Source organism: Gobio gobio (assembly GCF_949357685.1).
Source record: "Gobio gobio genome assembly, chromosome: 18".
Lineage (NCBI taxonomy): Eukaryota > Metazoa > Chordata > Actinopteri > Cypriniformes > Gobionidae > Gobio > Gobio gobio.
Window position 1 is genome coordinate 40,100,908 of NC_137111.1, and position 15,952 is coordinate 40,116,859.

General features: G+C 37.6%; 2 protein-coding genes across 4 annotated transcripts in view; one reads left to right on the plus strand and one right to left on the minus strand.

The window, feature by feature from the left end:
- The window catches only part of exoc3l4 (exocyst complex component 3-like 4), a 32,040-nt gene extending 29,615 nt beyond the window's left edge, over nt 1-2,425 (minus strand). The window contains exons 1-3 of one of the 3 annotated variants that reach the window (XM_079842748.1): nt 2,241-2,425; nt 491-784; nt 116-196 (exon numbers count right to left, since the gene is read on the minus strand). In XM_079842748.1, the coding sequence (XP_079698874.1) occupies nt 116-196; nt 491-758 (349 nt within the window). In that variant the 5' untranslated portion in view covers nt 759-784; nt 2,241-2,425. Of the gene's footprint in view, nt 1-115; nt 197-490; nt 785-2,114 lie in introns of all 3 variants that reach the window. The other 2 variants (XM_079842747.1, XM_079842749.1) reach the window with 2 other exon arrangements.
- A 319-nt stretch (nt 2,426-2,744) lies between these two features.
- On the plus strand, nt 2,745-14,693 carry LOC307142151 (exocyst complex component 3). Its single transcript, XM_079842750.1, has 14 exons — nt 2,745-2,949; nt 3,389-3,444; nt 6,032-6,127; nt 6,221-6,839; nt 6,934-7,009; nt 7,971-8,096; nt 8,196-8,296; nt 8,377-8,490; nt 10,208-10,331; nt 12,307-12,429; nt 12,508-12,660; nt 12,736-12,857; nt 12,978-13,119; nt 13,393-14,693. The coding sequence occupies exons 2-14, from the start codon at nt 3,423-3,425 to the stop codon at nt 13,393-13,395; spliced, it is 1,821 nt and encodes a 606-aa protein (XP_079698876.1). The 5' UTR covers nt 2,745-2,949; nt 3,389-3,422; the 3' UTR covers nt 13,396-14,693.
- The last annotated feature ends 1,259 nt before the right edge of the window (nt 14,694-15,952 follow it).

Below are 15,952 nucleotides of genomic sequence, written 5' to 3' on the forward strand. Positions count from 1 at the left end.
AATCAACCTTTCTGCATTGTTTGCTACATTTACTATCAACACATCCTGTCATGATGGCTTAAAGCATATTTCACTTGTCTAGAGGTGAGTCTAGTGACATGCAAAGATCAGTCACCTGACATAGTTCTGGTAACGGAAGCTTTTTCTGCCTTGGGACTCCGAAATGAAGATTGTGAAGGAGATCCTCTGCTCAAGCCTGTAAAGAGGGGCATGCAAAGAGTTTTAGCAAATCCAAAGTAAATAAAAAAAGTATTATATGTAACTACTGTACCATCTGTTAATAATATGGCTAATATGGTTCCTTAAGATTAGGATTTGCTAGACAATGCTGCTTTTGTCTACCAGAAGTTAAGTAAGTTAAACCAGCACTGTTTACAATACTTTATAAGTACCATATCTTCTGCTTTACCTCTTACAACTTTGACCTTGGGAAGCCACTGTCACTAAAAAACAACAACACTTTTTCTTCACTTTATGCATGTACACTTACTTGGAGAGGACTGTGGTCGTAACGGAGAATTTGAGGCCTGGCTTTGGTCGCTGTCGGTGTTCTCTGACCTTTTGTTTTTCAATGTCATAGGACTGACTGCTTTCAGACTCGCTCTGAACGTCTTCATAAGTCCAAGATTCTTCTCCTTGACTGGACTCTCCATCTGTTTTCCACCATTTTTCAAATCCTTTGTTGCGTCCTCACCCCATTCTGGTGGGTCATTAACCTCATTTCCCCCGCCTACTTCTTCTTTTCCAGTTTCTGCCATTTTGCCATGCGTCGGTCGGATCAAGGCTTGCAAAAAATATATAAAGAACTTTAAAGAAATGTTGAAATACTGTGTCAAAAGACAATGCAAAGTTTGATGGTGTTGACCACTGAAGCCGAGTGAGAGAATTAACTGTTGAATCTACCCTTATCAGCAGGTACATCATGATCGTGTTTTTTTTTTGTTTTTTTTGTTTACTGACAACATGACATTTTTTTCACTGGAGTGGAATCATGTAGAAGGCGTGCATGTTGTCATGACAACAGAAAGACATGAACTTGTACAGTATATAAACTCATTTCAAATAATCACAATACAGGTCCCAAACGTAATAGATTAACCACCACACATAGGGTGAATAAAGTATAGGAAACGTTAAGAAATTGTACTTTTCCTTGCAGTTTTAATTAGGATCTGAATGCCATTTAACCTGACATTACACCTTTATGGAAAGCTTCGGATGTATCTTACCTTAGTTAAAAGCAAGAACAAGCAATACACAAATATTGGGAAGAAAGAACATTCAAAGCCCAGATTTTTGAGACAAAAGTGCTTTAGGCTACTTATCGTCTGACACTTAATTTTTCTGTCCATGTAAATTTTTTTAAAACATAATTTTTTTTTAAATAGCCCTACACAATATTAAGTCATCATCATACCTGCCTTCATTTTGGACATTGGATTCTGCACTTATTTACACTGTACTACTGTAACTGTGTATACAATGCGCTCCATTGCCATTTAAATATTTTTATTGGTGTACAGGTTAATAATAAACTCATAACTGATTTGATATGCTGTGCCAATTTAAATGTGTAACATTTCTCAAAGTAAATGGTCGCATGTTAGCCTGGTTAAAATGTGACGGAAGAAATGTCTCCTTTATAATACCAAAAGCAACACCATTAGTGGCTAACTGGTGTTTTGAGGAAATTACACCATGATAGATGTGTTTGTAAGTGATGGAAGAGCTGTAGAGAGCGAAAATACAGAAACAGACCACGCTTTCTTTCTAAACTAGACTTATTGACCCTTTCCATATGTTTCACGGACCACAGCTCGGCATTATCTCAACGGAATCCCGTTAAAACTACACATTACATCAATGTAACATCAGTTTTAATCTTTTATTAGCCTACACTAAACTATCTGACGCTGTTGAACGCATTTCACGTAGGCTACGTATTTCAACCCGGGATTAAAGGTTGCGGAAGATAGATGTAGGCTATTTTAAAGGTCAGTTAAAAACGCATTTAAATACAAACGCAGCAGTTATTAGCCTATTTTATATGAATGTAGCCTATGTATGTACGTACGTAAACATCGCACTGTAAAACAATGCCGTCCCTCACTCACCTTAGATCCGAGTTTCTTGTCAAAGTGTGCCAATGTCAAATTTGACTAAATCTGTTGTAAAACAATTGGCAAACGCACTGCACCGACAGGTTCAACCGCCAAACTGAAAAAATGAAGTTCCCTTACGTGTAGAGCTGCAAAAACCCCTGGTGTCCTCTCACCGCAGATTTCTGGGATTCACCTTGAAACGTCACTGAATAGGTGCATTGTTAATTATTAAGAGCCCGCATGAGCTGATACAGGAACTACCGTCAGATTCAAAAGAGTTCAGATAAAATGAGTGTGCCAGAGGAATCAATGTATTCAATGACTTGAGTGTTTTTGAAAAATGATTACACTTCTTTTTCAGATTCTAATGAAATACACAATTGTGCCTACAACTGAGGAAAAAGAAAATAGGCTAGTGGTTATGCAAATCATCACGTGTTTCCTTTAAGCAAAATATAGCATAGTCACAATACTGCAAATTGCTTTATAAATGGTTAGTTGCCTATATCTTCTACTCCTCTGCTTTAGCAAAACAGGATCAATCTCTTTCTGTTAATTAGTAACTAAATGTAAACATTTATGTTGAATTTGTTTTGGCTGCATGTTTTTGTGTGGTCCATTGCCTCTTACTCCCCCTGAATTAGAGAAAATGTAGATGTTCATGTTGTTAGAGACATTTATTATTATTCCCTAATCAAAGAACCTATTCTTCCATTGATAAAAGCCTTACTCTGGCTTTCATTGGTGTATGCGTGTCTTTTCTAGATGAAAGTGAAAGTAAGTTCCCTGCGTGGCTTAGTCTTTAGCTCCTCTGGGAAGAAAAGGTCATTCCCTGAAAAGGTTTCAGGTAAGAGCAACACATTATTTACTTCTCATGTTTTGTCCTTTTTTAGAGACAATACTAAAAACTATTTTGTTCATTTGTCATTGAGATTGATATTTCTGATACCATTTAAAAGAACAGACAACCCATATTTTTCATTTATGGTTTTCCTGTTTACTGTGTGCTCTCATAATTCTTCTATTCACTACTACTGTACTATATTTTTTTTATCATTCGTCTTTTGAAAGTTTAGTTACACACTAGGTTAGTAACTAGGAAGAGTGTTTATTTTTGCAGGTGGAAAGTTGTTCTTGTTGTTTTCCTATGAGTGTATGACGTCCCACTATCTGCATGATAATCGTAGCTTATAAGATAAAGCACCATATTAAAAATGCCTTGAACGACTGATGTTGCGTAGTATATTACTTTCATAAGATATTCTGACTTCTTTTCTCTAAAACAGGATTGTTTAATAGCCGTTTGGATTAAGTGTAAAAATGGCAAAATCTCCCACTTCTGGTAAGTATTTCAATGTCAGTTACATGAAATTGAATAGAATTGAATAAATACAAGTAAAGAATGTTTTATTGCCACATGGCTGGGCCAGTGGAAATTGTTGTAGGTACGATACAAAATACAAGGAACAATTTGTAAAAGTGCAGGTGTGTGATTGTAATATAGGTTCTAATTATTAATATGTGCTATCCACTTTTTTTCTGAATAATTGATAATTGACATGCTGGGTTAACTCAAAAAACTAGGGAGAGCTGGATCCATACACAAAGAATTTAATAACAAAATACACATAATAACAAAACCACAACAGAGACCAGAGAACAATGGAACAGACAACAATACTAGAGGGGGTAATACGCAAACTGTCACAAACTCGGCCCCTGTGGCTCCCTCCGATCGCCACCAGAGGGCTCCCTCACCTGAATACTGATCTTGCTTGACTACACTTCCCATCAGCCTTCACTCGAGCTCATCACACACACACACACCTGTTTCCCATTACCCGGACTATTTAGGCCAGTGCTCATAAACGCTCATCGCGAAGTCTTGTTTTGCCACGGCTGACATCTCTGAGCATTCTCCCTGTTTATTGTTACTATCGTGTTCTGGACCTTGGACTGTTTTCGACTATTGTGAGTGTTTTCTGCCTGCCCTGAACTCTTGCCTGTTTCTTGGATTACTCTGCCTTGTCTGCTGCCTGTCCTGACCCATTGCCTGTTCCTGTTCACGATCTGCCTTGCCCTTGATACTGTCGTTGCTGGTGTTTGACCCTTGCCTGTATTATTACGGTTACTTCTTAATAAAGCTGCTGATGGATCCCACTGAGTCTCCCGCCTCGTCACACAAACAAGGCACACCTGGCAATGGTCATAGAACTAATCTACTAGAAAAACTAAAGGACTACAAAAACGGTGCTCATGACAGGAAACAAGAACAGAAACAGGGAAATGGGAAATAAAAATCCAATTAACAAACAAAATACAAATCCAGGGAACATCTGCTATTAATATATAAAGACAACAGACACAGCACAATTGTGGTCTGCTCTCCTGTTTTTCTCCCATATCCTCACATGATGCTTTAAAACATACACTATATTGGCAAAAGTATTGGGACACCCCTCCGAATCATTGAAATCAGGTGTTCCAATCACTTCCACTGCCTCAGATGTTTAAAATCAAGCACCTAGGCATGCATACGCTTCTACAAACATTTGTGAAAGAATGGGTCGCACTCAGGAGCTCAGTGAATTCAAGCGTGGTTCCGTGATAGGCTGACACCTGTCCATTGGTGAAATTCTGTGAATATACTAAATATTCCCCAGTCAACTTTTAGTGGTATTATAACAAGCATTTCGGAACAACAGCAAATCAGCCATGAAGACGTAAAATCACAGAGCAGGGTCAGCGCATGCTGAGGTGCACAGTGCACAGAAGTCGCCAACTTTCTGCAGAGTCAATATCTACAAACCTCCAAACTTTGTGTGGCCTTCAGATTAGCTCAAGAACAGTGCATAGAGAGCTTCATGGAATGGGTTTCCATGGCCGAGCAGCTCATCCAAGCCTTACATCACCAAGTACAATGCAAAGCGTCTGGACTGACACTGGACTCTAGAGCAGTGAAGACGTGTTCTCTGGAGTGACGATCACCATCACAATCCGATGGACGAATCTGGGTTTGACGGTTGCCAGGAGAACGGTACTTGCCTGACTGCATTGTGCCAAGTTTGGTGGAGGGGGGATTATGTGTGATTGTTTTTCAGGGGTTGGGCATGGCCCCTTAGTTCCAGTAAAAGGAACTCTTAATGCTTCAGCATACCAAGACATTTTGGGGATTGCCACTTCCTGTTCCAACATGACTGCACCAGTGCACAAAGCAAGGTCCATAAAGACATGGATGAGCGAGTTTGGTGTGGAGGAACTTGACTGGCCTGCACAGAGTCCTAACCTCAACCCAATAGAACACCTTCGGCCAATACCTTTGGCCTTCTCGTCCAATATCAGTGCCTGACCTCATATATGCGTTTCTAGAAGAATGGTCAAAAATTACCCTAAACACACTCCTAAACCTTGTGGGAAGCCTTCCCAGAAGAGTTGGAGCTGTTGTAGCTGCAGAGGGTGGGCCAACTCCATATTAAACCCGTTAAAGTCGTTAAAGTTCATGTGCATGTAAAGGCAGGTGTCCCAAAACCTTTGGTAATATAGTGTAGTTTTCTCTCCTTTTTTACTTCTAATCTCTATCAGCAGTGTTTACTGGAATATTTCTAAAGCTGAGGGAACGCATTTTGAAATATCAATCACTGTTAAAATGATGTAACATACTTACATATTAAAGTATCCTATTTAACACGCCCATAATATTGCTGCTAAATGACTCATTTGAGCTTTTGGGGTTATTCATAGTCTGCTGATAGTAATTTGTTAATACTTAAGTTTTCTTTTGATATTCAATGGTTGAGAAGGGAGGGGAATAATGCTGTCTTATTGTAACATTAAGTGCCACTAATATTGTTTTAACACATCTAAGGTCATTTTGAGAAGGAAACGTATTGTTGATTTTGTAGTGTATAATATGTTCTATGTTTGCACAGTGAAAGACATCTTTCGCAGGTTTTCCTCAATCAGAAGAAGCAAAAAGAAGAAATTGCAAATCAACAACACAGAAATCCCTATAAATCCATGCACAGGTACATATCTAGTCCATTTTTTTGTGGTGGTAGTGCTCTATATAATATTATTCATATCAACACTCTCTCATTGCTGCTTTGTTTTCACAACAGTTTTGCAGATCACAGATTATATAGAAAGAGATATGCTGAAGGAGGCCTATCTGAACCTGCTCTCCATGCGTTTGGAGCTCCAGAAAGAATTGAAAGCTGTGGGGGAAGGAGCTCCTCCTGCAAATCTAGTTAATAAAGAGACGGATGTCAATGATCTACTTGGGACTCTACGGAACAAAATGTCTGCCATTGTACGTAACTCCAATGCTCTGCCCTCATGCAATAAAGAGCTGCTGGTGTATGTAGTACATATTATCCTGGAGGAAGAGAAGAGACAGGGAGAACCAGGAGCGATACAGGGATGGAGGGAAGCATGGAGGGACGCGGTACGAGACGGGGTTCGGGATACTCTGAAGAAAGTTCACCTGGACAACCGCGAGCAGAACGCTTCCAGGTTGGAAGTGCATCTGGGGCTTCTGGGAAAAGCTGTGGTGGAGGATTTGGAGAGAGTGAAGACTGAACTTCTGAGCTCATATCCAGCAGACTTTAAAGTGTTTGAAACCTATGTGTCCTGCCATCATGAGGCTGTAGGAGAGCATTTAAAGAGACTTCTGGAAAAGGTGACAGAGCTGAAAGATTACTACGCTCTTCTAGATTTCATTATTCATCGCTACCCAAGGTGAGCTTTTAGAAACCGATCACACAAATATCTGAATGGCACTTCATTGCTTAACTCGGTTTCAATTAAATGGTATCTCATTGGTCTTCCACAGTGATCTGAAAGACAATCTTATAATGGAAGAAGACTTGCTAAATAAAATAAAGACCTCTTACTGTCATTGTCAAAAGGTGAGCTACTGCAAGGAAAACATTTAGAGCATTCTAGATTAAAGGTACACTATATGTAACCTTTGACCCTCTAGTGGTTAAAAAATCAAAACTGCATGCATTTTACGGACGAACATTGATTTGGTTGTGCTTGGTCTCTGCGTGACTGTGCACATGAATATGTTTCCCTCTCATAACAAAAAAATGTGAGGGAGATTATCCTACTGCTCATAAAACATTCACTATAGACTTAGGAAATATAACCAGGTTAAAAGATCTCAAGCTGACTAGCTGAAGACATAGCTATACCCATTGTAGACATGAAAACAAATTGACCTTCATAATAGATAATGCTATTAACTCTGTTAGAGTGCTACAAATGGACATTTATCTGTTCAATTAAATACCTTACTCACCTGTTGAGCAACAAAAACGGCAACTCAGTGTCGCTTTTAAAGCATTTCAAATCCCCTCAGTTCCCATCTCCCATCAGCTAAGTCAGTGTTTATTCTCCTTTTATTACGAGCTCTGTCGCATTCTGCTTTTGCCAACAGACTCTCCTCCCCTCTGCATTTTTTTTTTTTAAAAACAAGTGATTCCCCCGGAGGTTGGAGATTTAGCTGCTCCATGTCAACCTTTCTCACTCATTGTGACAACTAATGCCACTCGCACACCATATGCACGTCAAAGTAGCCGGAGCAAATTTTCTCTATTTACAGATAATACAGATTATAGACACACGGGTGAGTGAAGTATGCACACAATTTCCAGCGAAAACCACCCTGACAGGTCTAAAAAAACACTTACAATAGGCTTACTATATTGTATCAGGGTAAGACAAAAAAATTTACTCATTATTTCAATTTTGTTAATTTTGAACAAAAAAGGTTACATAGTGTACCTTTTAGCAAATACACCACATAGCCTATTTAGGATTTGTTTACATGTATTTGTTTTACTGTGATACCATATTTGATATCAGGATGACTTTAAATCTGCAATGGAGAATATGATCACAAGTGAAAAAGAAGTGTGGACGATGAAGAAATCTCCTGATAGAACAGATGATGGATTCCTCACTTCAAAAACGTACATGGCTACTTGTCAGGTCAGAACATAAACATGTCACTATAAAGGGTGATCAAATGTTTTATTATTATTATATTTGATTTTTGTTTGATTTTCACCTCTGGATTTGTCTTGTTAGCTGATAGCGAGTTATGCTGGAAATCTTGAGAAGATCGATGAAAATATGGTAGAGTCAGTGGTACGGTTTTGTTTAGAGGAGCTCAATCAATTTCATACAAGGTTTGTGTCACAGTATATTACAGATTAACTTGAGATCACTTCTGCATCTTTCCTTCTTTGACAGTTTCCTTCTCTTTTAGATTTGAAGAAGAGTTTTTGCAACACACCCACTCTCTGTTGACCTCTGACCTGCTGGACTGCTGTCTATGGATAGAATATCACATCAGCTACATCAACAGTTTTAATTCACTCAAGTAAGTCCATCATGAAAGGAACACTACCCTTGTGAAAAAGAGTACTTATTACAGAAATAATATTCTTTAAAAGAATATACTTAAGTGTGAACTGAATGTAATGTTTTTGGACACTTAATTGGCTTATTCATTCAAAATTAATTATCGTTCAAATTAATATTAAATGCAATTAGCTGAACTTTAGAGTGTTTTTGACCCACTTAAGTATAGGAATTAAGTCAATCTTAATGCAATTTCAGAATTACTGACAAGCATTTATGGTAAACTAAACTATTCTTTAATTTCATTATTGATTTGTATGTCATGTATTGAAATATGTTTGTAATTTACACATTTGTAATAACGAAGTTGCAATTTTAAAATATATTGATTTAATATTGAATAACACACTACACTTCAAGTATTTTACATGTGCTTTAGTGTTAGTCAACATATCAAAAACATAATGATCATATTAAACATATTAAAACATAATAATCTAAGAGTACTTTAAAATAAAACTTGTTTCATTATTACAAAGTGCACTTTTTAAAAGTTTAAGTGTGTTAAAAAATCACGAAAGTGTACTCTCTTTATTAATATTATATTATCTGCTAGTATATTTTTTAAATATATATATTTTTAAAATTTGAAGTACACTACAAGTGAAAATTAAACACAATTAAGTACACTTTTAACAAGACTGATGTGTCCAGGAGTGTTAGATGTACCAATGAAAAGTTAGAAAAGTAAAACATAAACTTTTCATAATCTTTTTTCAAGGCTTTTTTAACTTTAACTTTAAAAAAAAAGTAATTTACATACTCAATCTGCTCGCAATCACATAATTCTAGAGGGCACATATGATTGGTTTCTGCTTTATCAGTAGCCAATGAGCTCGCTGCTAAACCTTCAAATACTGGGCTGCATTCAGCCCCTGACATTTAAAAAAAAAAAGGAAACAGTGGTGCGTTGAACACCTTGTTCTGATGACGCAAAAGTTGCAACTATGGCAGCTGAGAAGGCCATTCTTTGTGTTCTTTTTGAAGAATTTTCGGAGCCTGATGAAATCGGTATAAATATGTGTTTAATACTGCAAAATACACTCGATGTTACAGTCACTGCCCTTGCCGTCCAGAATAAAAGAGAACATCCCAATCGTGTGAAGGAATTTGTGGAAACTGTTTCCTCATTATTGTGATCCAACATTTGCCTCGAATTTCAGGATAAAAAGACAAACAAGTGTTCTAATGTCTTCAGTTGTTGCATATACCGAGCTGCAGCAGACACATTTGTAAACGACTTTACTTGGACCCATTGTGCGAGCTGTCTCTTTAATACTGCGTGGTTTATATAGGCTACATGTTGCTGCTTATTCGGCTGATATTTTTGACACACCCACCAAACAAGAGTCAACATTTCTCAAACCCTGTTGCACACCATTGCACACCTTTTCTAGGAAACATGTCGTTCAACCTGCAAACCGTAGCAAAACATTGTGCTACGGTTTGAGCTTGAGCGTGCATTCAGAAACCCTCCACCTTCCAACAGCAGCACCTTAGCAGATCTATTCCGCCAAGACCAAACATGTATCAACATTGTCATATCCATTCCCATGCCAAACACTCGAGAGCTGTCATGACAGAAATCTGTTAAATCTCAATCTTCTGTGAGTACCTTTGTGAGTCTTTTGAGCTACAGTCAAAGTTTTTTTTTTATGTCACTGCTGTTGTTACAGAGATAATGTGCAGTGCTATAGGGAGAACTGTTCATCTCAGGTGGAGCAGCTGGAGAAAGAGGTGGATGGACTGATTCAAAGACTAAGCCAGACCCTGATAAAACATTTTAAAACTGATGTCAAGGTGGGCCTTACTGCGGATATATAAAAAGGCACAATATGTAAGATTTTTGGATTAAAATATCCAAAAACCACTAGAACAATGTTATATATTTTGATGATTTGTGTACTTACTGTACATCATCCCAAATGTTTACAACAATGTTTAAATTCAGAGAAATAAGCATTTTTAACCAGGACACGGACCGTGTTCGTGCGTCGCCTATCAATTACATCATAGCCGCGTTACCCTCGATTTCCGTTTTATTTTGTAGAAACCATGGAAACACCAAAGACTCTTTAGTTTATAATGCGTTTTATTGGGCAGGTGAGCAACTGTTTGGATACATTCATCGGCAGAAGACTAATCGTTGTAGCTCAACACAGTCTTATTGTTTAAATCTCGTTTTCTTGATTTACTGCGAGTACCATGCTTTACCATGCCTAATATCGATCTAGCTCACTGCAACTAGAGATGTTCCGATACCCTTTTTCCCTTCCCGATACCGATTCCGATACCTGGGCTCAGGGTATTGGCCGATACCGAGTACTGATCCGATACCTGGGTGTGTATGTATATACAGCTGTATATATTACTAGCCCTTTATGAATTGCTAGAATTATTTTATGGTGTGCTTCAGACTTAGCCCTTAACATGAACAAATACATACAGTGAACTACTGTATTTATTACAGTATTTTTATTATCTGACATGCATTTGACAGTAATATTATTTATTTTTCTTAAGCGAAAAAGAACTTCAAATGGAGCCACAAATCTAACACTGCAAACTGAAAAAGGTATTTTAGTTTTACAATATAACTGTATAAAAAACAGTGCAACAAATAGTAGGGATATAAAAAATTAGATATTAATCAGAAAATAATCTTTTTACAACCTTCTAGGCATAATTATTATTATCAGTAGAGACGTATTATTATTACATAGAGACGTAGCAAAATCTACTGTAGGCTACAACAGTAACCTAATATATTCTGAAAATGTCTTCACGTTAAACCAAACTTTTATTTTGACGGGTTGCCGTGAACACGTTTGAGTGTCTGTGTTCATTATATGACACAGTAAGTTCTCATGAAGTGACGGTTTATGCGTTCGTGTCCTCATACTGTATAGTGACCGTAGACTGTAAAAACGCACGTAGAGGTAGGGAAACTGTGGGAGGACAAAGACAAGCGAGCGTGTGTGTGTGTGTGTGTGTGTGTGTGTGGGTGCCCGCCATCCACACAGAGACGAAATACTGCTAAACGTACTGCTAACTCTTTTTCATTTCTTCTTCGCTGCTCTAAACAGTGGTTGCTTGTGGCAACACAGCACAACGTCCTGTGTTTGCAATGCATTCTGAGCAGCGAAGAAGAACCGTGCTGCAGTTAGGCAAAGCTGGTGGTCATAATAACTAGGTCTTGTTTAAGAAAATGGTATCGGATCAGTACATGGGTTCAAGTACTCACCGATACCAGAATTTGTTGTGGTGTCGGTGATATTTCCGATACTAGTATCGGAATCGGAACAACTCTAACTGCAACCAGTGTCTCGTAGCTGCTGAGCGAACGCAGTATTATAGCGTTATAGGTGCATTATAACATAACTTTCAACACACTCAAATGTATCTAATATGATGAAACAGCGCTGCGTTACTCCACATACACATGACCGGAAGAAGTGGAAGCGTTCGACTGTGGCATAATAAAAGCTCCACTGCTCATTAGCAATCGCTCCAGCAGTTAATAAATCTTTATTACAGTAGCTCATCCATGAATATGGTTTCTGTCCGAGTCCTGTCGGATTCTTTTCCACCGGCTGTAGAGGTAAAGACAACAACTCCCATGATTTCACGAAATCCAGCCGTCATCAAGCTACGCCTTTGTTTTGAATAAGTGACCTCTAGCGGCGGAAATTACAAGTTGTGCCTTTAAGCATATTACACTTTTTTTTATAGATGAAGATGAATATTACTAACTGCAATGCTATTTTCCTCAAAGCCTTACATGGATGGTATGATGACAAAAAAATGGCTGAAAACAAATGAAGATTTTAAAGAAGTTACCTCTAGAATAGAGAATTATCGTGGGCTGTGTAAATCCATGAGAGCTCCATCAGCTCAAGTGAGTCCTCTCTTCTGCTCAGAGATGCTCTCTAACGGCTGCAGGGCACTACTTTTAACACGGTGTCTGTATTTGCAGGTTTTCGTAAATGATGTGCACTATAACATAGCCAGAGAATATGTCTCCCAGCTAATGAAGAAAAAATATTCATGCAAAAAAACTAAGAATGAAGATGCTGCCATAAAACTGAGAGAACAATGGGATGAACTCAAAAAACTATTTGAGGACATGGTAAGATCTGAATAATCAAATAATGTGAATGCGAACTGGATTTTTCATGCATTGACAATATTATTCTCTACACAGGGATCATCCTTAAACTGGCTTTATCCTTTGGGAGATCACCTTAGTGACATTATTGGAATGGAAAATGAGAAAAAGATAAAAGATCTGTTAATTCCATTAGTTACTAATTACCCAGACATCAGGTAATGGTTATAATAACTTTGAATATGTTGCTATTTTAAAACAATACATTGTTTTGTTCACTTGTTTGATTACATGTAACCACTTACTTGACTGTCTCTTATTTAACTTCTCATTTTTAGCAAGAAGCAGTTGTCAGCTGTTCTGTACTTCAGAGACAATGGTTTTAGCTTGGAGAGGCACAGTGTTATTAATCAGTTTACTGTGCTTAAACGGGATGCCGGGAACACAAATCATGACCACTCCTTCTTCACTGACATTGAGGTAGGCTACTTTCCTGAAATACAATATTTGTAGATTCTTTGATGCACTACATTTTCAGATAGTGAATGAAATATCAAAATATTGTTTCATTTAAATAAGTTAATAAAATAAATACATTATTTAAAAATAAAATTTAAATAAACAAGTGACAAATATTGGTAAAGATGACTGATCATATAACTGTATTGCCTGAAATAACTAAAAAAAATGCACATGTTCATATAGGCATGTACTGTATATTCTCATGAAGTCACATACTTTTATCTTTTACAGTGAGATTTCTCTTGGCCATGCTGGAGTTTCAAAAACCTTCAGATTTAGAAATAAGAAAGGCAATATATGGGGGGGGGGGGGATTAATTGCATTACTTTTGACAATGTTGTTCAAAAACCTGTAGGCCTACCGTACATTTTATCATTAAGAGCTGCACGATTAATCACATGTGCTCTCTCTGCACTGCTAAAAAAGCACTCATGATCTGAAAACACGGACAAACAGTATATGAAGGAGTTTATTAATCTCCACTACCATATTCTACTCAAATGAAAGTGTAATACAGCAGTCTGTGCTCTTCACGTGGCTGCATGTGCTGTTTGCTGCAATGCTAATCTGCATGCTAACCTTATCAGTGACGAATTGTTATCTCGACTACTATGTGGTTTGCGATTGCAGTTGCTGAATAAATGTACAACCTCTGTGCTTTGTTGTTTAATGTTTAAAAACATCAACATAATTTGGAATTACTAGAATTATTAGAATTTGTACTGTTTTAGCTTCTGAGAGAAGCTTCTTAATGAGTTTACCCGTTTTCATAATGTAGAGAGTGTGTTCATGTCAATTATAAATTAAATCAGGAAACTATGAGGTAGGCTAAAATAAATCTTGCATGTAAGTGGACGTTCTCTTGCTTTGTACTTATGGGAAAGTGCAATAATTCTGATTAAATGTATAAAAAAAATCTCAAATTAGACCAGTCATGATTATGAATTTGAGCAAAATTATTGTGATGAGCAGTTTATCGTGCAGCCCTAATACAGCGTGTGTTTTGGTTGTTTGTCCTTATATTTGCCAATAGAGGGAGACATTAAACTATAAACAAAAGATTTGCATTATCTCCATATTGCGTAATCATGCAAAAAGAGACTTGATGGACTCTGTTTATCTACTGTGATATAAATTATGAAAATGTGATGTGTAAAACACAATGTTGGACAAAACAGATTGTGTGCTGCACAATATTTACTCCAGGTGGACCCAGCTATTGAAACAAATGCTATTGGTTGGTTAGTTATATTTTGAAATTATGATTTTTTTTTATTTTTATGTAAGGCTAATCTTTAACCTAAGCCTAATATACTTTCTGTTCAATGAACAAAACATGAAGATGAAAAATAATTCCCCCTGTAACTACAGTGTGTTATTGAGAGGATTTTGCTGTCTTATAATCTTTTGGGGACATTTATAGAGATGCCACTTTTGCTTATGTTTGGTTTTGTAATTTTTGTCTCCCTTAACCATATGAGGGGATGGACCTAAATATGAATAAATGACAATTTTTATATCTTTCCATGTGCAAATCGTGTATAGTAGTTGTGTGTCTGCATGAGAGAGTGTGTTATTTCAGGACAGGCTGGCTTGTATCCAGATGTCCTGAGGATTACAATCTTATCCACAATCTGTAGAGTTAGATGTCATGAAATGGTATAGGGGATTTTAAAGATATTTGTACTTCAGAGATTGAATGCTATAGGTCTCTTGCTCATCCATAAGTCCTCTTCAGCCTAAATGACATTTTGCTCACCTTCTCTCACCTCCACATAACACAATAACATATCTTTGCTTCCTACAAATCCATAATCCCTCTTTTTCACCAACTTGCCCTACTTAACGTGTTCACGGGTCTGAATATTTACCTTTTTTCTCCTCTCTCTCAAGAGGATACAGCTTATTCAAATATCTTCTCGACTGATTTGTATACAGAGACCAGAGGCAGCTGACGACTTCCTGGGTGCCATGTCATTGTGAACTGTGTGTGTGTGTGTGTGTGTGTGTGTGTGTGTGTGTGTGTGTGTGTGTGTGTGTGTGTGTGTGTGTGTGTGTGTGTGTGTGTGTGTGTGTGTGTGTGTGTGTGTGTGTGTGTGTGTGTGTGTGTGTGTGTGTGTGTGTGTGTGTGTGTGTGTGTGTGTGTGTGTGTTTGTATGAAAATACATGTCAGTGGTGCTGCCTCTGGTGCTCAGTAAGTATTATATTTAGCTCATCACAGCATTCCTTATGTCAGAAGTGTTCCAGCACTCTCTCACCCTGCCTTACCTTTATCGTTCAGAGTAGGCGATACAACACACACACACACACACACACACACACACACACACACACACACACACACACACACACACACACACACACACACACACACACACACACACACAATCAATACATCAGTCATGATAAATACTAACAGGTTTAATGAGGTTCTCAAGACTTCTTATAAATCTTCATCATTGAAGGGTTATGAGGCTAACATTAAAGTTGCAGGATATAGTGCTGACTTTGTGCGAATAGAAAAAAAAGATACATGCAAACTTGGGTAGGCTACAACATATGCAGATTGTACGATGATGACACCTATGAAATCGTAGAAGAATAAAACGTAATCAGCATGTGCTAGTGGTAATCAAATGGAGCAAGATTAATCGCATTTTGGTTTTTTGGCAATTGTGTTTTGTATGTGCAATGAAAAAAAGAGGAGGAAACGAAAGAGGAGAATATGGACGCAGTCATGGGAAAAGAGGCCAGTTTGGGCTGCCAATCTTGCAAATGGAGCTTAAGGTAA

Excerpts from the sequence above, each read along its gene's own strand:
- LOC307142151 (XM_079842750.1), top strand. The coding sequence starts at position 3,423 with ATGGCAAAATCTCCCACTTCTG. Across the intron at positions 8,097-8,195 it reads CGTACATGGCTACTTGTCAG|CTGATAGCGAGTTATGCTGG; the intron begins GTCAGAACATAA and ends TTGTCTTGTTAG. Across the intron at positions 8,297-8,376 it reads CTCAATCAATTTCATACAAG|ATTTGAAGAAGAGTTTTTGC; the intron begins GTTTGTGTCACA and ends CTTCTCTTTTAG.